Source organism: Lepidochelys olivacea (assembly GCF_965140295.1).
Source record: "Lepidochelys olivacea isolate rLepOli2 genome assembly, chromosome: 2".
NCBI lineage: Eukaryota > Metazoa > Chordata > Testudines > Cheloniidae > Lepidochelys > Lepidochelys olivacea.
The window spans coordinates 85,638,042-85,659,778 of record NC_140412.1 but is presented as its reverse complement, the minus strand read 5'-3'; the positions used below and the strand labels follow the sequence as shown (position 1 = coordinate 85,659,778).

The following is a 21,737-nucleotide window of genomic DNA, read 5'->3' as shown; positions in this document are numbered from 1 at the left end:
GTGCTGTTACACAACCTTTCAAACTCTTCTAGTTTGAAACTCTGCTAGTTTTTGTTATGTAAAGTTCTAGGTAAAAGCAGTGATCCTTGGAGAGTAGAACTGCAGCTCACAGGAGCACTAGCCAAAAGTTTCTATTCAGGCTTGACAGGATTTTTCACTCCTGGATCTGAAGATGCCTTCATTGAACATTCCAGTAGAGAGAGCTTTCTGGGTTCATTTGTAGAAAGATAAACAGAGCATTTATCAGGGATAACCCTCACCAAGGAAAAACAGGCACCTAGAATGGACATCGAGTGGAACAGCAGCATCACAAAAGGGGCAAGTTTTAAATCCCAGGGAATTGTTTCAGCCATATTGGTGAGAGTTCCGGAATTGGGAGTATTCCCTAACACATTATAAAGGTTTTTAATTTTTTTGGCCAAGGCATGTAAGCAAACTAGTAAATACACTATCTACACTTACTAGCTAACAAGAGATTGCATGGTGTGCAAAGTAAACAGATGCTGTGGGGGTTCTGTCTTGTTGCAATGGGCAGTAAGAAGGAACTGAGGGATGGTTGTTCGACTCAGCCTTTTATGTCCTTGGGTTGGAACCATGAGCACATCAAGGATGGAGAGGCAGCACCAACAGACGCTACTAGCTTAAAAGAATCTGATCTCACATTTATGGTATACATGTGCACCAGAAGTGAAATATGTGGATAATCACTTGAAATAGTAGTAATGGTACTCAAATTTGTTTTGTAGAAGTTATCTACTGACCGAGTGTAAAGCTAAAGTTGGCATCTGACCACTGAACTGGTTGACATTGGTCTCACAGCAAGGATCATGGAATCCCTGGAACACTTCATCACTAATGTTATAGTTAGGAATATCTTCTTTAGTATGGACAGAATTTGCCATGGTTGTGGGCATTGAATATTTTTAGGACATTACATCACTTACTGACACTCTAGCAAAGCATTTGGTTGCCACTAGGGCTCTGAAAAGGCTCTGAAGTTCTCTCTCAGGGTGGCTTCTATCTTCCTGTCTACAGGATCTCTGGAAAAAACATCCCTCTTAACAGGAATTATCCATTATCCTCTGGTAAGGATGTCACCACTGTATCAACAGTGGAGATCACAAAGACACATTTCTTCCATTCTGGGGCCTGCACAATCTCAAGGCTCGCTAATTAACTATTTTCAGGAGTTCCCCACTCCTCCCTCATGACCTCTGAAGGTTTTCGTTTTGGATGGGAGATATTTATTATTGGCTTTAGTCTGTGCATATGCTTTCTCTGGCAGGATCTATAAGGTGGGTGCACAACTTGTTGAAAGACCATACTCAGAGTAGTGGGAGGACATATCTAGTGGGATGCCACAGGGGTCTGTCCTGCATCTGATACTATTCATTAATTACTTGGATAATGGAGTGGAGAGCACAGTTACAAAATTTGCAGCTGACACCGCGGTGGAAGGGATTGCAAGCACTTTGGATGATAGCATTAGAATTTGAAATGACCTGAACATATTGGAAAATTGGTCTGAAATCAACAAGATGAAACTCAATAAAGACAAGTGCAAGCACCACAGTTAGGCCTAGAAAAATCAAATGCACAAATACAAAATGGAGAATAACTGGCTAGCTGGTAGTACTCCAGAAGAGGATATGGGGGTTACAATGGACCACAAATTAAATACAAGTCAACAATGCTAATATCATTTTGGGGTGTATTTACAGGAATGTCATATGTAAGATATGGGAGGTAATCATCTTGCTCTGCTCAGCACTGGTGATGCCTCAGTAGAAGTACCAGGGCCAGTTCTGGGCCCCACATTTTGGACAATTTGGAGAGAATTCAGAAGAGAGCAACAAAATGATAAAGTTTAGTGTGAAGGGTGTTGGGCAGGAGCTCCTGAGCCAGCCCTCTGGCATGCCAGTTCCAACTGAGGGACGTAAACTGGAGCTGGCTAGAGAAACCTGCACCTGATTGGCAAATGGGAAACAGCTGACAAACTCATTGGCCCGGGGCTACAAACAGGCCCAGAGGAAGGAAGCCAGAGGAAAGCCAGAGACTGGAAGGAGAGCAGTAGCTTTTCCCTCCTGGATGCAGAGGCTGAGAAGTCCTTAAGGCTGAAATCCCCAAGCTGTATATGGTGCGGTGGTGGTACTGTAAATAAACTGGACCAGTGACTGCTGAGCCCCAGAGTCTCTGAGTGGCTTTTGGAACAGAGCAGAGACAGGAGCAAAGCGGGCCCTGCTACACTTAGAAAACATGACTTATGAGGAAAGGTTAAAAAAAACAACTTGGCATTTTTAGTCTTGAGAAAAGAATACTGAGAGGAAACCTGAAAAGGATCTTCTAATTTATGAAAGGCCTGTTATAAAGAGGACAGTGATCAATTGTTTTTCATATCCATTGAAGGTAGGACAAAAAGTAATGGGCTTAATCTGCAGCACAGAAAATGTAGGTTAGATATTAGGAAAAACGTTAAGGATAGTTAAGCACTGGAATAGGCTTCCAAGGGAGGTTATGGATTGCCTGATATTGAAGGTTTTTAAGAACTGGTTAGGCAAAACACTTGTCAGCGATGGCCTGGGTTACTTGGTCCTGCCTCAGTGCGGGGGCTGGAATAGATGGCCTACTGAGGTCCCTTCTAGTCCTACTTTCTAATATTCTATCTTAACACAGTAGCCACCACTCTCAGATCTCCTGGATCGGGACCTGTGCCAGGAAAGCAGTGGAAGTCGCTTGCGCCCTGGTCGAGTGGGCTGTGACTGCTGGGGCCGGAACACCTACAAGCTCATAGCACCCCTCGATGCAGCTTGTTATCCAAGATACGAGATCCCCTGTGCTGACACCGGGAGGCCTTTCATCTTCTCAGCTATGGCCACGATCAGCTGCACAGATTTAAGAAAGGGTTTGGTGTGCTCCAAATAGAACGCCAGTGCTCGACGGACATCCAGGGTGTGTAGGCTGTGGTGACTCGGGTCCGTATGGGGTTTTGGAAAAAAAACACTGGCAGACAAATGTCCTGGCCCAAATGGAATTGCGAGACCACCTTAGGGAGGAACTTGGGGTGCGATCAGAGCTGCACCTTATCCTTGTGAAACACTATATACGGTCGGAGCTGAACCTTATCCTTGTAAAACACTATATATGGTGGCTCAGAGGTGAGAGCCCTCAGCTGGTGGCAAACAGGTATACCCAGGTAAACTCCCACCTGTGGAAGAGCGAAAGCAAGACGTCTGCTCTGAGCGTCCACTCGTGCATGCGATACGATCTGCTGAGGCAGTCTGCCAGCTCGTTTTGAACCCCCAGGAGATAGGATGCCTCAAGGAGAATGGCATGGGCTATACAAAAGTCCCAGAGTAGGAGAGCCTTGCGACAGAGCGGCAAGGAACAGGCCCTGCCCCGCTTGTTTTTATAAAACATGGTGGTAGTGTTGTCTGTCAGAATTGTCACGTTGTGACCACTCAGAGTGACGTGAAAGGTCTGGCAGGCTAGACGAACCACCCTGAGCTCCTTCACACTGATATGAAGCGACCACTCTGCTCTGGACCACAAGCCCTGAGTCCTGAGGTCCCCCAGGTGAGCCCCCAATCCGTGGTCTGAGGCGTCTGTCACCAGCATCAGGTCCAGCTGTGGGGTAGCAAAGGGGATGCCTTCGCAAACCACAGGCTGGGACTGCCACCACTGCAGGGAGTCCAGCATGTCCATTGGGGCTGTCACTTCCAAGTCCAGGGAGTCCCTGCCTGGGTGGGGACATTGACCAGGAGCCCCAGCTCACAAAACAATCTCAGGGCCACCTCCATGTGGCCCTGCCCTTCCGCTCCAGATAGATCAACCAAGAGCCAATTGTCGAGGTACGGGTAAACCCAGACCCTCTGCCTCCGTAAGAAGGCTGCCACCGCCGCCCTACATTTCATGAACACCCGTGGGGCCGCGCCGCAGCTAGACCAAACGGGAGAACTGCAAACTGGTAATGCTCTTGGCCCACGGTGAAGTGCCAGAACCACCAATGAGCTGGGTGGATGGCGATATGAAAGTATGCGTCCTTCATGTCGATGGCAGCGTACCAGCCTCCTGGATCCAGGGAATGGATGATGGTGCTCAGAGAGACCATGCAGAACTGCGCCTTGACCAGCAACTTGTTGAGCTTTCGCAGGTCTAAAACAGGACGAAGGCCCCCTTTGGCCTTGGGGATGAGGAAGTACTGGGAGTAGAAACCTTTCCACCTTAGGCCGTGCGGCACAGCCTCCACCGCCCCCGCTTGTAGCAGTGAGTGAACCTTTTTCTCTAGGAGATGCTCATGAGAGGGGTCCCTGAAGAGGGACAGGGAAGGGGGGTGGGAGGGAGGGAAGAGAATTGCAGCGAGTACCCATTCCGTACTGTGCGTAAGACCCAATGGTCCAAAGTAATGCTGGACCATGTCTGGGAGAAACGGGCCAGGTGGTTCAGGAAACAAGGGGACAGATCCGGTGACTGGTCTGGTTCGCTGTCCTCGAGTGCACCTTCAAAAGCCTGGCTTAGTGTCCGGCTGGGATTTGTGCTGACCTTGGTTCTGGCCCGGCGCACTATTATTGTTATTATTGCGCCGTCACCTATTATCCCTGCCTCGCCTATGGTAAGGCTCGTGCCTGTGATGAGGCTGGTGCTGATGCTGAGGGGGAGGCTGCGGCTTAAAGGGCTTCCTCTGCATCACCGGGGTGTGCATACCCAGCGACTTAAGTGTAGCCCTCGAGTCCTTGAGGCTATGCAGCCTTGCATCTGTCTGGTGCGAAAAGAGCCCAGACCCTTCAAAGGGGAGGTCCTGGAGTGTACTCTGGACCTCAGGCGGCAGGCCTGACTCCTGCAGTCATGCCGAGCACCTCATGACCACCCCCGATGCGATTGTTCTGGCCGCCACGTCTGCTGAAACCAGGGAGGCCTGGAGAGAGATCTTAGCCACTGCCTTACCCTCGTCCACCAGGGCCGTAAACTCGTTGGGAACCTTGCAGGAGGTTGTCCTTAAACTTCCCCACCGTTGCCCAGGAATTAAAATTATGCCTGTTGAGGATGGCCTGCTGGTTAGCAATCCTCAGCTGAAGGCCCCCCGATGAGTACACCTTTCTGCCAAAAAGGTCCAGGTGTTTTGCCTCCTTGTCCTTAGGTGCCGGGGCCTGTTGACCATGGCGCTCCTTTTTGTTCACCGCCGAGACCACCAGGGAGCACGGACTTGGGTGGCAAAATAGGAATTCGCAGCCCTTTGATGGGGCAAAGTACTTGCGCTCCACACTCTTGGCCGTTGGAGCGCTGGAGGCCAGGGTCTGCCATATAGTCTTATAATTCGATTGGATGGTCTTAATGAGTGGAAGCGCTATTCTAGATGGACCTTCGGGGCTCAAAATGTCCACCATGGGGTTCTCCTGCTCAACCGTCTCCTCGACCTGCAGCCCCAAGTTCTGGGCAACCCTACGCAGTAGCTCCTGGTGGGCTCTGTGGTCTATGGGTGGAGGCTGGACACCACTGTTCCCGCCACCTCATCCAGGGATGACGAAGAGGTTAGCAGCTGCTCAGCCCCCTCTGGCTGGTCTTCCTGCTCCCCTTCACCCGCGGGAGGGGCCTCCAACTCGTGCTGGGGCGGGAGACTTCAGGACGCACCGGACTCGGTGCTGTTCTCTCTGGTTTCCCCCGGGGGACGCTGGAGGCCCAGATAATGTGGCTTCCGGCGCTGTCAGGCGTCGGTGTGGGGACCAGGATCGCTGCACCGAGTAGCTCGCCCTGGATGGGGCCCCTTGGTGCTGTTGATAGGCCCAAGGAGTACAGAAGGGCCAATGACCTGGCAGCCCCCATTGGGGGTGCCATCCCATCTGAGGGTCCTTGCTGTCCAGAGAATGGTGCAAGTGACTGTAACAGCCAGAGTTGGCGCCGGACTGCGGTGACACCAACCACGAAGGCCACAGCGGTGCCAACGATCTGTGCCGGCGGGAGGTTGATGAGCGGCTCCTAACGGAATGGGAGCGAGACTGGTACCGATATCCCTGGGAACGGGATCTGGACTGGGACTGGCATTCTCGGGACTGGGATCAGCACCTGCGGGAGTCCTCCAGCGAGGGCCGTCTCGACTCCTCCCGGTGCCGGGGATCGTACCTCGTCCGTTAATTCCTCGTGCCGATCCACTCCCAGTACCGCGACTTCCTTCTGAGCCGCAGGTAACTGGGAGTCCACAGACGTGGAGCTTGACCGGGACCAACTCCAGGAGCGGTGCTGGGACGGTGTCCTCGAACGGCACACCACTGCCAGCTTACCCCTCGACGGCACCCGTGGCATGGGTGCCGGAGGATTCTCCCTGTACGGGAGGGGGCTCGTCGCTGACAGCTCAATGTGGTCCTTTGCCACCTCAAAGGTGCCAGGCATGGAGGGCTGATCCATTAAGTTCTCGAGCCCATCGTCCACACTGAGCTCACTTAGGCCTGGGCTCGGTGGGACTTGTGGCGCTGGAGCTGCCAGTGCCGGCGCCGGTACAGTGGCCTTTCCACTCTTATCAGCGCTCGGGGCCTTGGAAGGCGCCGGCCTCCTCTGCGGGGAATGTCCGTGCCTTCCTTTTGGCTGCACCATGGCCTGCACCGGGGAGGATGAGCGGTGCCGGGACCTAATCTGGTGCTGTGGGGCCGACAGCTTTCGGTGTTTAGCCGGTGCCGGGTCTCCTGACGGCTCTGGGGGCACTATATACTGAGGAAGCTGGAGCCGGTGTTGGGCACTCCAGGCCTGGTGGCTGTAATGTGGCTTCCATCAACAACTGCTTTAAACGGAAGTCTTTTTCTTTTTTTGTTCTTGACTTGAACGCCTTGCAAATCTTACACCGCTCAGTCTGATGTTCTTCCCCCAGATAACATAGACATGAGCCGATGGGGGTCACTAACTAGCATAGGCTTGCGGCATGTGGCACAAGCCTTAAACCCGTGGGCCCGCGGCAGGTGTTGGAAGCCTCCAAGCACCTAATCACTTAAGTGTCCACAACAAAGTGTATGCTAACTAACTGACAACAGATTTCAGAGTAGCAGCCGTGTTAGTCTGTATCCACAAAAAGAACAGGAGTACTTGTGGAACCTTAGAGGCTAACAAATTTGAGCATAAGCTTTCGTGAGCTACAACTCACTTCATCGGATGCATGCAGTGGAAAATATGGTGGGGAGATTTTATATACACAGAGAACATGAAACAATGGGTGTTACCATACACACTGTAACGAGAGCTATAAGGTAAGGTGAGCTATTACCAGCAGGAGAGAAAGAAAAAAACCCTTTTTATCTACAAGAGAAAGGCTAAGGGACTGCTCTCATACAAGAGAGAGAGGTTGTTCCAGCGCCGTCACAGACAGTAAGAAGGAACTGGAGGGGGTTGGGCAGCAGGGGTATATATGCACGGTACAGTGGCGCCAGTCGTGGGGGGCCTCACTAGCCTGATAAGAACTGCTAAGGGGAAAAGTTTCCGACGCTCGTGCACGCAACACGTGCACACCTAATGTGGAATGGATGTGAACAAGCACTCGAAGAAGAACTAGAACTTATTGAAGGAGATGAAAATCTGTGGTGATTTCTGGCTTTTTTTCCTGATTTTATTTTTCAGTCTTCTTGGTTCTCTTGTCCTTGTGGGGGGGTTGGAAGATTTGGGCGGGGTGGGGGGGACAGGGAAGAGGACAAGAGGGTGGTGACTTGTGATTCCCAGAGGATTGACTTTTCTAGTTATTCCGTTTTGGATTTTTCCTGCAAGGAAGGAGGGAAGGAGGAAGGCGATGGTACACTCTTCACAACTTGACTTAATTGGAGAGGAAATGAAAGGGAACATCTCTAAAAGAGCTCTTTAGATTTTTCTTCAGAAGGAGTCAGAGTTGCCAAGTAACACGATTAACCCTCTTAAGAAGCTGGGATGGGACTCATGTTTTTTTTCCTTTAGAATTGGACTTCATCTGTAGGTTCAGGAAGATTTCTAGACTTACATCCTGTGAGTCCTTGATCGGCAAGGACAATCTGTTTTTTTCAGAATTCCAAGGACTGATCCATCCTTGTTAAGATGTCTCCAAGTGTGTCTTGGCTGATGCGAGGGAATGATAACAAGATGTTCAAATCTTTCCCCCAGCAGAACAAAGAGCAATCATGGAAGAGCTCACCTTCTGTGGCTCTTGTAATAATCTGGTTCTCTTTTCTTTTTTGGGGGGGTAGCGGGAGAAGAGGGGTGTGAGTACACCATCTAGAGCATGTGGCTTACTTTCAGAGTTACACTCTACACCAGAGTAACTTGTAGGATTAACAGTTTAAGGTGCGAGTTTCTCACCATCTTGAATATAAAGGAATAAAAGTAGAAGACCTATGTTGGGATGGTGCCAAATTAGTGTGGACATACTGAATGAATGGTGTGAACATAACTTGACATGGCTGAAGGGCTGCAGAGGATCCTGGGAGGAGGGTCCCCTTTAAACAGAAGCAGATTTGATAAAGGACTAGCAAAGTCTGCGTGTGAAATCGATATTGAACCTATTAGTTTGCAAATATGGGCCCATGCAAAAGTAATTATCACATGTATAAAGTTCCAGCATGGAGCACAGGTTGACCTGGTTATAGTGACCTTACAGCAAGGACACCATGCAGAGAGCCAGAGTGAATGATTGAGGAGTTTCGTTCGGTACCATCCCCCTAGCTCCTTCTAAAATACTAAATTAATAACCACACGCCCACTGGGAATGCTTTTAAGACATGTGACTCCTTTGAGGAAAAAGAGTATAAGAATCAAGCAAAGTAAATTACTGTGACTAGGATTCCTTAACTGACACTTGAAGAAGCAAAGCTGTTAGGCTCGAGTAAGACTGTGAACTAGAGGGGTCTCAAGGCAGCCAAGGCCTTGTCTTGAGGGAATCTCAGACAGATCGGAGGGCTGAGAAGAACAGACCTGTGAAGGGTTAATGTTTAGCTATTCCACCTGGAAGCAGGCGGGGCACACCCTGACTGTTTCCTAGAAGCAATGCACACATTGCTCTATCCAAGGACAAGGGCTAGATATGAACCATGAGAACTTGATTGTTTGGACAGCAACTGTGGGAGGCTTTCTTAGCCTGGGCTCAAGGCCTGAGAACCAGGATTGTAGTAGATAGAGGATGGTAACTAAGTATATGAATCAACGTCATACATTCCTTTGTGTAGCAGTGTGTAATGCTTAGGGGGAGAAATATAATAAAAGGAGAAGGTGGAAGGCGGGGGGGCAGAACAGCCCATCTCCGCTGACCAGCCTGTTTGCTTGCATAAAGCTGTGTTCTGTCTCATCACTGAACCGCCACAACTGGCGCCCAAACGTGGGGCCCTCAGCACTCACCTCGCCCGGCAAGGGTTTCAGACGCGTCACTCATCCGCTTCGTGGATCCCGGTGAGTATTTTTCATTGTGGTAAGTATGGGAAGCTCCCTCTCTGCTTTGCAAGTGCAACACCGCAATGAGCTGCAGTATTTGCTGCGTAAGGCTCAGCATGACTGCCCGGCTCGAGCACTTACTCTCCTGCTACAGGAGGTGCGTGCCAAGTGCCCGTGGTATCCTGAAGCCGGAAGCCTTAAGCTAGCGGACTGGGAGCGATTGGGCCAGACATTGCACGAAGAGCCTCGGGCGCCCGTGCAGGCTTTACATGCCTGGCACCTCTGCCGCGACATGGTACAGCGTGTCGCCTCCGACAGGCGCTCCCTTGCGAGGCTGGTGATCTCGCCACGCCCGTCCGCTCCTGCAGCCATCCCCCCTCCTGGCGATGCGACACAGCGTGTCGCCTCGGAAAGGCCCTCTCCAGCACCAACAGAGGGGCTGCCGATCCCGCCACCCCCGTCCGCTCCTGCAGCCATCCCTCCCCCTGCTTCGCCCCCAGTGCCTCTATTACCACCGCCTCCCTGGCCTTCCCCACCGGAGCCGGTGTGTGATCACCCTCCCCCCGTGGGGCCCCCCGGAGGGTCATCTGCATCTGCTCAGAAGCTTTCGCTGGTGCAACAAATGGTTCACGCAGCAAAAGCTCGATCAGATCTTACAGCGGAGGAGCTGGCTGATCTGGTCTCCGTTTGCCCGGTGACCTGGCAGAATGATGACCAGGGCAACCCCGTGGGCACCTGGAACACTCTGCCATACTCGGTGGTTAGAGAGGTAAAGAAAGCAATTCGTGAATTTGGCCTGACTAGCACCTTTGTGCGTGGTCTCATTGAAGGGATGGGTACTGGGTACTCCCTAATCCCTGAGGATTGGAAAACGCTGCTGCGCATGATGTTGTCACCCAGTCAGTATGTTATTTGGCTTAGTGAGTATCGGCAGATGGCAGAACGCCAAGCTCATAGAGAGCGCGGTATCATTTATGAGCATTTGGCAGGGGAGGGCCCGTTTGCTACTATTGAGATGCAGTCTCAGCTCCCTCAGGCCGTCTTCCCCATTATTTCCACCTGTGCCCAGCATGCTTTCAAGAAGGTCCCAGATTCAGGCAAGCCTACCAAAAGCTTTGTCAGTATCCGTCAGGGTGCCTCAGAGTCCTTTTTGGATTTTACCAACAGATTGCAGGAGGCTATCCTCCGACAGGTGGATAACACTGAGGCAGCTCACGAGCTCCTGTTAAAATTGGCAGTTGAAAATGCAAACGAGGATTGCCACCGTGCTCTCCAGGCAGCACAAGCCTCTGGTATTTTAGAGCTCTCAGACATGCTGCGGGCGTGCCAGAACATTGGCACACAAGCCCACAAGGCTGGAGTTCTGGCTGCCGCCCTCAGAAAAACTGGGAAGGAGGGGAAGCGCTGTTACCGCTGTGGTAAGGAGGGTCATTTTCAGCGGGAGTGCCGCTCATCTAAGGCACCAGCCCGACCCTCAAAGAAGTGCCCCAAGTGTGGCAAAGGTTATCACTGGGCTAATCAGTGTCGTAGCGGGTCGGGAAACTGCGCGACGGGTCCCCCCCGAACCCAGGGCCAAACGGGGGTGTTTCCTACTCAGGCAATCGCTCCTCTGCCTTGGAATCCATAGACTCTATGAGGGCGGCGACTGCTGGAAGTGCAGGGCTTGATTTGATCATGCAGGAGGACACTGACTTTCGGCTGCCAGGGGAGGTCTGTGCCATACCTACACAGGTGACGGGACCTCTCCCTGCCGGCTTTGTAGGTCTTGTTCTCCCTCGCTCACATGCTGGGAAACAGGGCTTTTTTGTCATTCCAGGGGTCATTGATGCTGATTACACTGGCATTATTAAGGTTCAGGTATGGACTCATCTTCCACAGTCGCTCCCGCGTGGACGGTCAATTGCACAATTGATTTTAGTCCCCTATCAGGTGCCAGCTGCCGAGGATCGAACTCGGGGCGGAGGCGGCTTTGGATCGACGTTGTCTCACTCGCCGTCTCACAGCGCGTCTTCTCCACTTGTTGCTCTGACAATGTCAGTCCGCCCCTCGAAACCTCAGTTAACACTTCTCTTAAATGATGTTCCTTTTACAGGGCTGGTGGACACTGGAGCTGACGTTACGGTGATTCGTGATCCGGAGTGGCCAGTCAGTTGGCCAACAGTTCCTTCTAAAGAGTTGTGGGGGATTGGGGGTAGCAAACCCGGGCGCCAAAGTTTGTCTTGGGTCACGGTCTCTAAACCAGGAGGCCGTGCCCTTGCTACAATCCGCCCTTTTGTGCTCCCTGTCCACCTCAATATTTGGGGCCGTGATTTACTTACAAAGTTAGACACCACCCTCGATATTAACATCTGATGGCCCAAAACCCTCCCTCATCCACCGTGCCCTCCGCCTTACCCTTGGTATGGCAATCCTTAAAGCCCGTATAAATTGACCAGTGGCCCCTCCCTCTAAAAAAGCTAAAAGCACTTCATTCGCTTGTGCAGCAGCATTTGCAAGCACAGTGACTGGAGAGCTCCACTAGTCCCTGGAACACCCCGGTGTTTGTTATTAAGAAAAAATCGGGTGCTTGGCAGCTGTTACATGATTTAAGGGAAATAAATAAACGCATCCAACCTATGGGCCCCTTGCAATTTGGCTTGCCAAATCCAAATTTAATTCCTCAAACCGATCAACTTTGTGTGTTAGATTTAAAAGATTGTTTTTTTACCATCCCCCTTTGCCCTCAGAATTAGCTGCTGTTATTTTGGCCTTTCAACCTTTTGCTGATTGTCCCTTTGATTTAATTGTGGATACCCATTATGTTTATTAGGTAATTGATCATTTACCCCTTGCCCTCATTACCCCTCAGGTTGATGCAGACCTCCTTCGCCTGTTTTTGCAGCACCTTTTTGCCACTTGTCATTTCCCTTACTTTGTTGCTTATATTTGCAGTCATACCCCTCTGCCTGGGCCACTCACTGAGGGCAATGCACGCGCCGATCGCGTGTTGCGTGGTCAGGTAAATTCCCTTTTTTCTGACCCCATTGAAAGCATTAGTCTGCCTCTGTTTTGGCCCGGCAGTTTCACATTCCTGCTGATCATGCACATTTCATTGTTCGTTCCTGCCCCCACTGTGCTGCTGCTGCTCCTACTTTTTCTTATGCCGTTAACCCCCGAGGTACCGCAGCAAATCAGCTGTGGCAGATGGCTGTTACTCATGTGCCACAATTCCGCCCCTATTTGTTTTTACATGTTTCCGTTGATACTTATTCAGGCTTTCTTTTGGGCTTCCCCACAATGTGGGGAAGCCACTAACAAAGTTATTCACCATTTGCTGGCCTGCTTTTCTGTTATGGGTCGCCCCTGCCAAATTAAAACAGATAATGCCCCAGCCTACTGCTCTGCAGCCCTCTCCACCTTTTGTGCCCGCTGGGACGTCCGTCTTAAACACGGAATCCCTTATAATTCCACGGGCCAAGCCATTGTTGAATGTGCCAATCGCACACTCGAAACCTTGCTAAATAAACAATTAAAACAAGGGGAGCTGCGTCTCTGAACCTTAGGAGACATTTAACAACAAATGCATATCCTTTTGTTTACTTTAAATAATTTAACACTGAATGCAGATCAGCAGACCCCTGCGGATCGGCATTTTCACAAATCTGAGGTACTGGAAAGACCGCGTGTCTTTTACCGTCAGCTGCCCGATCCACAGTGGCTGGGCCCAGTACCTCTAATCACTTGGGGTCGGGGATATGCTGCTGTGTCTCTCCCTGCAGGACCGTTGTGGGTTCCAGCTCGGTGTGTGCGACCGGCACTTAAACAACATGGCATGGCACCAGGGGCTGTCGAATCCCATACCAGAGTTTCAGCTGACCTTGGAGGAGACCGCGTTGCCCCCCGGGTCGATAACAGTGGGACGGAGACGGAGGAGGCGTAGCGTCCCAAGCCAGCCCGTGACATGGGGAGCAGTAAAAGCATTGGTCGCAGCGGCCCAACGAAGACTGGCAGCAGATCAACAGCCAGAGACTCCTGAGACTTTGTTTGTGGCGATTCTCGCCCAAATCACTGCTAATTCTGTGATGATTGTGTGCCTTTTGTGCCTGCTATTTCCTGTAGGGGTTGGCTCGGAAGTGCCTCCCCCGTTACAAGCCCGAATGACATATAACATATGGGAAAGATTGGCTTCCATAGCAAATGTTACCCACTTTTGTTTATCTAATTCTGTAGCAGCCGGAGATTTGTTAGGTACATGCCTTATTCCAGTATGTCATCATCCTGAGAAGATGGAGAATAAGACACTGTTCTCTGCTTATGCTAATCTTTCCTCCCAGTACTCTAGCATGGCTAATTGGGGCCCGGCCAACTATACTCTGCCTCGCACGGCTATATCCCTCCACACACCGTACCCGGCCGGGGCTCACAATGTCACCTGTGCGCGTGTAGTTAACTGCACTAGTACAAAGGTGCCCTTGGGCTGTCGAAAAATTTCTCAACCCCTTTTAAATTGTTCCCATGCTGTTAATGTTTTATATAATTATGGCCATATCATCCTACCATCAGGATGGGTTTTTACTTGTGGTTCATGCACCTTTAATTATATTCCTGCAAATTTAAGTGATGGCACCCTTTGCTGTCTTAGTAGAATGACACTTATATTGCCTTTTGCTGGTCACAATTGTAGTAAAAGAAGTGTACCCCTTTTAGATGATTATATTGCAGATGTTAAGCTTTTGGTTATTTTGTGTTTGTAATTATTAGGCTTATTTTTTTGCTGCTGCTGTGTACAACGTATTCCTTCCTTGTTAAGACTTTGTAAAATTTTGCCCTGGAAAGCTCCCCAGGTTATGTCCTTGTCTGTCTGGGAGTTAAATAGCATGACAAAACAAATTGACGGCTACCATGAGATGGCCAACTATCAATAAATAAAAAACGGGGAGATGAAGGGTTAATGTTTAGCTATTCCACCTGGAAGCAGGCGGGGCACACCCTGACTGTTTCCTAGAAGCAATGCACACATTGCTCTATCCAAGGACAAGGGCTAGATATGAACCATGAGAACTTGATTGTTTGGACAGCAACTGTGGGAGGCTTTCTTAGCCTGGGCTCAAGGCCTGAGAACCAGGATTGTAGTAGATAGAGGATGGTAACTAAGTATATGAATCAACGTCATACATTCCTTTGTGTAGCAGTGTGTAATGCTTAGGGGGAGAAATATAATAAAAGGAGAAGGTGGAAGGCGGGGGGGCAGAACAGCCCATCTCCGCTGACCAGCCTGTTTGCTTGCATAAAGCTGTGTTCTGTCTCATCACTGAACCACCACAGACCTGGAAGGAAGAAGCCATCTATAAAATTGGTAACCGCCCTCTCCGTTTGCCAAACAGGAACTGCATGAGACTAGCACGAGGCATGTTTGTAAAAGAGACACTCATTAAGAGGAATGTACTGGTCTTAATGTATAGCTCTTAAAGTCTAACATAGGAATTATGTGCTTGATGTAACCCTTTACCGCTTGTGTAATTCTCTCAATAAACTACTGTGTATTGAAGATAATTGCTGTGGACCTTGTTCACTGGTATGACAGTAATCTGCTCCACTGGGAGCCAGTAAAGATCCGTTTCAGGGGTAGTAGCACCACCTGTTGTCAACAACTTACAAATTCAAGTCTACAGAAATAGTAAAGGAAATAACAGCATGTAATGTAATTTCTATGTTCATACTTTTTGGAAAAAAAAGCAACCCAATTTTTTATTTTGTAATGTAGACAGCAAGTTTTTTTTAAAAATGTTTTTTAAACAGTTCTGAGTTTTGAACAGCTGCATCCAATGATATTGATCTACTTATCCAACATTTTACAGTTAAAGGTAATGATAATTTTTATGAGCAAAATACATCACATTTTTAACTATCCTTTATTTATTGCTCCAACTACTGCTTTGCAGCAAAACAACATTACCTTTATATGGAGCCATAAATCCTTGATCAGAGTCCGGCTGGCAACAGTTCGAACATTTGAAACTACAGGAGTAGCTGGTGGAGATTCTGGTAGCAACTGCACTGGATCATTAGGTACCACTTCAATTATAATCTTAAGCAAGTAAGAGGAACAACACAATTAACTGAAATTTCATCTATAATATGTAGGCTGCCCAACAATACTGAAACAAATACAATGTACAGGCTAAAATATGTTCTTAAAACTTAAACATCAACTCAAAGGGCCATAACAAGTATTACTAGTTTACAAATTACACAGTTTAAAAAAATGTTATATTTTATATTTTAACACAAATAGTCAGGAGGTATTTATGAAGACACAACAGATCAAAATGAAAAAAGTCTATCAGCATATGTCTGCCTACTTAAAAGGCCAATAAAAACATGATTTGATAATCAACTGTTCAAGGTCTGTTCTTACCAAAAATAAAGTTATGGATTTTGAAATCAGCCAATTGTAATAGTAATTCAAATGTTATTAAAATCAGTCATCTTTCATTTACTGTAAAGAATACACATACTTTATTTCCTACTATATATACACCTAACTATATATAATTCATCACAGAAGCAAACCTGTTCACTGCTGAGTATATTTGTCTTATCAATCGCAAAAGCAAACTGGATGCTGTAAGTTCCCACTCTCTCTGGAACCATTTTATCCCTAAGTTAATTAAAAAAAATAGTGATCTTAATGTTGACATTACAAATAAGGTCAGCAAATCAAATCTTTATCTATTCCTGTTAACCACTTACTGCAAACTGATGGGGTACTTTACTTTCCATAAGGATCCTTCCATTCTTTACCCAACTTTATGAACAAAACCTGTGATAACCTGTCTGAGGAAGTACCCCCCTCACTGCATAATGGCACTGAATTTCCTGGGTTCTGTTAGCTTGTGTCACAACCATAATTTTATTCACATCATTTTAAACTACTTCCTAGAAAGTTATCAGTTATATTTAATAATGGAATGGATGAACATTTTTTAAATTGGTTTGGACTACTTTATTTACTTTCACTTGGATTAATTTCCTCTTTTTCTGCTGCCATTTCATAAGCAAAAAGCCCTGCTTTCTTGCACAGGTTGCTTCATATATCAGCTGGGGTTGGGGCTAGTAGCAATACCAACTCAGAAGACTGTACACACTTGAGCCAGAAATATATGTCTTGTGTGTCTTGAAATGCTTAGCATATTTCAGGAGCTATCACACTGTAAACAAACAACAATAGGCTGCTGCTACTTAAAATGGCAACAGCAGTAGCATGAAGATCAAGGAAGAAGGAATGGCAGTACCGAATCACAAGTGTCTATCTGGAGTGGCACAGGAATGTGCCACTCTTTACTCACTGCCGAGCCTTGCAGCTCAATCTAGCCCACAGAGATCATTAACAAGTGACAAAGACAGAGGATAAATCTTACTCCTGCACACCAGTGTCACAATATGGCTCTCTGGGATTAGCCTCTCCACGAGTTTACAGAATTGGTCTTTCTCCTCTCCGCAATGAATCTGTGGGTAATCCACGCTATTTAGAAATTTGTCAGCCTGATCACAACTCCTTCCTGTACTATTTAGATGAATTCTCTCAAAGGCATTGGAATAATATATAAGAAAACGTATGTGTACAAAAAACCCTAACTTTCATTGAACACTTAATACGATTCTTTCAACTTCAATAGAAATCCAGATTCAATTATTAAATTTACAATTTATAAAGGTGGATGGTTTGGACTTGTGTAGAACTTAATCACAGAAAGACGATAAACAGGAAATAAAAATTTACGTTCTGCCTCATATCATCATCACTAGTTTGCAGTATGCAAAGAATGAGTAATATCAGAATCAAAACTGAGGGAAAGTTAGAACAGGAATTTGGCCTAACACGGGGTACCACTTACAGCACATGGAAGAGTGTCTAGTTTGTTGCACTTAAAGAACATGGTCTATAATGACACATTGTTACTAACCAATCTGATCCGGAGATGCAAGCAGTCTCCACTCATGATTTGGACACTGGTACAGTGATCTACGATGCCCTCTTGAATTGATTGATTTGAAGCCTTCTATTTGAAGCTTCCACTATTCAATGTTTTAGCTATCTTGCTAATGATTATTTGGATACGGTCTCCTCTTCATTTCATAGGAAAAGAAATACGATTTCCTGGAATACTTAATTTCAAGTAGATTCTTCGTGATCTGCACATGTCTAGAATGTGCCACAATGTTTTTACTGTACTTTGGGGGTGAACAAAAGGATGGTAGGATTATTTCTTGAGATGTGTAGAAGGTGCCTTGCATGGTGTCAGGTATCAGAGTAGTAGCCATGTTAGTCTGGATCTGTAAAAGCGACAGAGTCCTGGGGCACCTTACAGACTAACAGACGTATTGGAGCATAAGCTTTCGTGGGTGAATACCCACTTTGTCAGAAGGACTTTCCGGATATGTGGACTCTCTACTCAGACCCTACGCCACCAGCATTCCCAGCTATCTCCGCGACACCACTGATTTCCTGAGAAAACTACAATGCATTGTTGATCTTCCAGAAAACACAATCCTCGCCACCATGGATGTAGAGGCTCTATACACAAACATCCCACACACAGATGGAATACAAGCTGTCAGGAACAGTATCCCTGATGATGCCACAGCACAACTGGTTGCTGAGCTCTGTGACTTTATCCTCATGCACAATTATTTCAAATTTAGTGACAATATATACCTCCAGATCAGTGGCACCGCTATGGGCACCCCAATGGCCCCACAATATGCCAACATTTTTATGGCTGACCTGGAACAACACTTCCTCAGCTCTCATCCACTCACACCCCTTCTCTACCTATGCTACATTGATGACATCTTCATCATCTGGACCCCTGGGAAGGAAATCCTGGAAGAATTCCACCTCGATTTCAACAGCTTCCACCCCACCATCAACCTCAGCCTGGACCAATCTAAAGAGGAGGTCCACCTCCTGGACACCACGGTGCAAATAAGTGACGGTCACGTTAACACCACCCTATACTGAAAACCCACCGACCGCTATGCCTGACTTCATGCCTCCAGCTTCCATCCCGGACACACCACAAGATCCATTGTCTACAGCCAAGTGCTGAGGTACAACCGCACTTGCTCCAACCCCTCAGACAGAGACCAACACCTACAAGATCTTCACCAAGCATTCTCAAAACTACGATAGCCACAAGAGGAAATAAGGAAACAGATCAACAGAGCCAGACATGTACCCAGAAGCCTCCTGCTGCGAGACAAGCCCAAGAAAGAAACCAACAGAACTCCACTGGCCATCACATACAGTCTTCAGCTAAAACCTCTCCAACGCATCATCAGTGATCTACAACCCATCCTGGACAACGATCCCTCACTTTCACAGGCCTTGTGAGGCAGCCCAGCCCTCACCCACAGACAACCCACCAACCTGAAGCATATTCTCACCAACGACACACCGCACCATAGTAACTAACTCAGGAACCAATCCATGCAACAAACCTCGATGCCAACTCTGTCCATGTATCTACACCAGCAACACCATCGCAGGACCTAACCAGATCAACCACACCATCACCGGTTCATTCACCTGCACGTCCACCAATGTAATCTACACCATCATGTGCCAGCAATGCCCCTCTGCTATGTACATCGGCCAAACTGGACAGTCCCTACATAAAAGGATAAATGGACACAAATCAGATACTAGGAATGGCAATGTACAAAAACCTGTAGGAGAACACTTCAATCTCCCTGGACGCACAGTAGCAGATTTAAAGGTAGCCATCCTGCAGCAAAAAAACTTCAGGACCAGACTTCAAAGAGAAACTGCTGAGCTTCAGTTCATTTGCAAATTTGACACCATCAGCTCAGGATTAAACAAAGACTGTGAATGGCTACCCAACTACAAAAGCAGTTTCTCCTCCCTTGGTGTTCACACCTCAACTGCTAGAAGAGGGCTTCATCCTCCCTGATTGAGCTAACCTCGTTATCCCTAGCCTGATTCTTGCATGCATATTTATACCTGCCTCTGGAAATTTCCACTACATGCATCCAACGAAGTGGGTATTCACTCACGAAAGCTTATGCTCCCATACGTCTTTTAGTCTATAAGGTGCCTCAGGACTCTTTGCCACTTTTACAGATCCAGACTAACATGGCTACCCCTCTGATACTTAACATTTATTTTGTTGAGAGAAGTCAGGGGCACTATGAAGAATGGAGAAAGAAAATATCTGAATGCAACATGGATGCACACAAGAGACATCTCCAGAACCTTTGCCCAATACTGACTCTTCTATGAGCAATTAGAATGGGTGAGACACTCTCTTGCCTTCCTCAGATGAACTTGCACGGAAGCACAGTCTGTGTCAATGTGGGGTTTGGTAGGATGGAAATGAATGAGGAAAAAGAGGGCTGCCTAGGTCTCCCTCTGGAGCCTCCGCTCCTGGGGGGAAAATTCTCTTGAGTATATTTGGTTTTGGTAGGAACAAAAGAACTGCTTGGATCTGTAATAGGCCTTATAGTCTAATTCTAATACTTAGTAGTGTTTGGAAGCAAGATTTTAGGGTTTGGATTTTTTTTGTTTTGTTGTCAGCTACTACTTAGTATTCCAAATTTAGATACAGAGCATCAGAATAGTTATTGACACCTTAGTGTCTGCTTTTGCCCTAAACCTCAGTTACCATAAAAGAATCTAAGGCCACAGAGGTACATTTTCTTTATCAAAAGACAAAAAACTTATCCTAGTTAAAAAGATCCGTTTTCTTCAGATCACCACATTTAGCCATTCTGGCTCTTGCAAAGTATATCTGTATGGCTGTTGAAGAAGCTTTGAAATCCTTGTAAAAGATACTCTCCATCATTTTATCTATGGTATCTTTGGGAAAAGAAGTCTCTCTCCACAAAGGAGTAACCATATCTTCTGTTAGTGAGGCTACTGCTTCATCAGCCTTGGGTATCCGAGTTAGGGAGACTTTTGGTTCCTGTTAGTTGTAAAACTTCATCATAAATCCTCTTTGCTTTATCTGCAAGTTCTCATTCAGATCTTACGATAATCTCAAAGGAGAAGGACTTTGCCTTAGTTTTAGGTCCTTTTTCCTCCAAGTTACCAGGCTTAATATCAAGAATATCAAAACTGTGGTGTAAAGAACCATTCTTGAGAATCTGATTCTGACTCGTCATAGTCAGACACAGTTTGCTTTCTTCAAGGGCAGAGCTGCTGAGAATGGGAGAGGTTGAACAACAATCTTTGGACTTACCATTTTTAGGCTTCTTAGCCTTTTGTTCTTATCATTTCTTTGTGAACAATTACCACCCAAGTGATCATGCACACTTCGGATGTGCTCCCGTTAGCTGCATTTAGGTGGAAAGACGCTTGTGTGAAAAGGTCATCCAAGTAGGGGCACTATGAAGAATCCTGTTAGTTGTGGGAAGAGTGCACTACAGGATCCTGGCACTCTGACAGGATTCCTACTTGCTTCCTCAGACTGCTTCGCACTTATTTAAGTTACTTTTCGAGCACTCCTGAGGTACCCGCTTTTTGCATGACACTTGCTCACTTGATAAAATCTGCTCCAGAGAAAGGGAGCACCTTCTGCTGCTGTCTGGTCCTGCCATTACAGGCAGGACATCTGTGACACATAAGGAAAAGATGTGGGCGAGCTGACAGGTTGATAACTGTGGTTCTACTGCAGAGAAAGGAGATAACCCAGTACTGTGAACTAATGGGTAACTTACGAGGCAGAAAATAGAGCATCTCCGCCACTGATTGTGGACAGAGGAGAAGGCATGAGTGAAAAGTATCCTTTTCCTTCACCCCAAATAAATGCCAAATTATAGACAGGGAAGGTAGCCTCAAAATGAGGGATGCATTACCCCACAACTATCTCTAAATATGTTGACAAATTATATGTAAAATGTTCACATCCCAAAAGAACAGGGTTTATTTCTTGTGAAGGAATCCATTCCATATGCATATCATGCCAATACATGAGAATATACCAGTTTCTCATCAATGATGTTGAAATTAAAGCATTTCTCCAACAGCTATATTGTTAATGCTTACTCTATTATGAACTCTAATTATAAAATGAGTTTGCTCAAACCTGAAGTAAAAGAAGCCCTCATCTTTGCCATCCTTGACTTTACTACAGCCAAGAGTTGTAACCTGAAAAGAACAGGATTTAAAAAGGTAAATGTAACAGATACAAATTTTTAAAGCACTTCATATGTAACGTACTATCAAGTCTTACTAAACCATAGAATCATAGAATATCAGGGTTGGAAGGGACCTCAGGAGGTCATCTAGTCCAACCCCCTGCTCAAAGCAGGACCAATCCCCAATTAAATCATCCCAGCCAGGGCTTTGTCAAGCCTGACCTTAAAAACTT

General features: G+C 47.2%; 2 protein-coding genes across 2 annotated transcripts in view; one reads left to right on the top strand and one right to left on the bottom strand.

Annotated features, from left to right (window-relative positions):
• Positions 1–21,737, bottom strand: part of SMCHD1 (structural maintenance of chromosomes flexible hinge domain containing 1) — a 165,034-nt gene that overhangs the window by 29,525 nt on the left and 113,772 nt on the right. Inside the window, exons 33-35 of the mRNA XM_084620188.1 lie at positions 21,453–21,514; positions 15,916–16,003; positions 15,299–15,430 (exon numbers count right to left, since the gene is read on the bottom strand). Coding sequence (XP_084476314.1) covers positions 15,299–15,430; positions 15,916–16,003; positions 21,453–21,514 — 282 coding nt within the window. The remainder of the gene's footprint in view (positions 1–15,298; positions 15,431–15,915; positions 16,004–21,452; positions 21,515–21,737) is intronic.
• LOC311516287 (uncharacterized protein) lies at positions 9,179–14,634 on the top strand. Its single transcript, XM_084620189.1, has 3 exons — positions 9,179–9,381; positions 12,295–12,361; positions 13,122–14,634. Exon 3 carries the CDS (start codon positions 13,170–13,172, stop codon positions 14,094–14,096), a length of 927 nt encoding a protein of 308 aa, XP_084476315.1. The 5' UTR covers positions 9,179–9,381; positions 12,295–12,361; positions 13,122–13,169; the 3' UTR covers positions 14,097–14,634.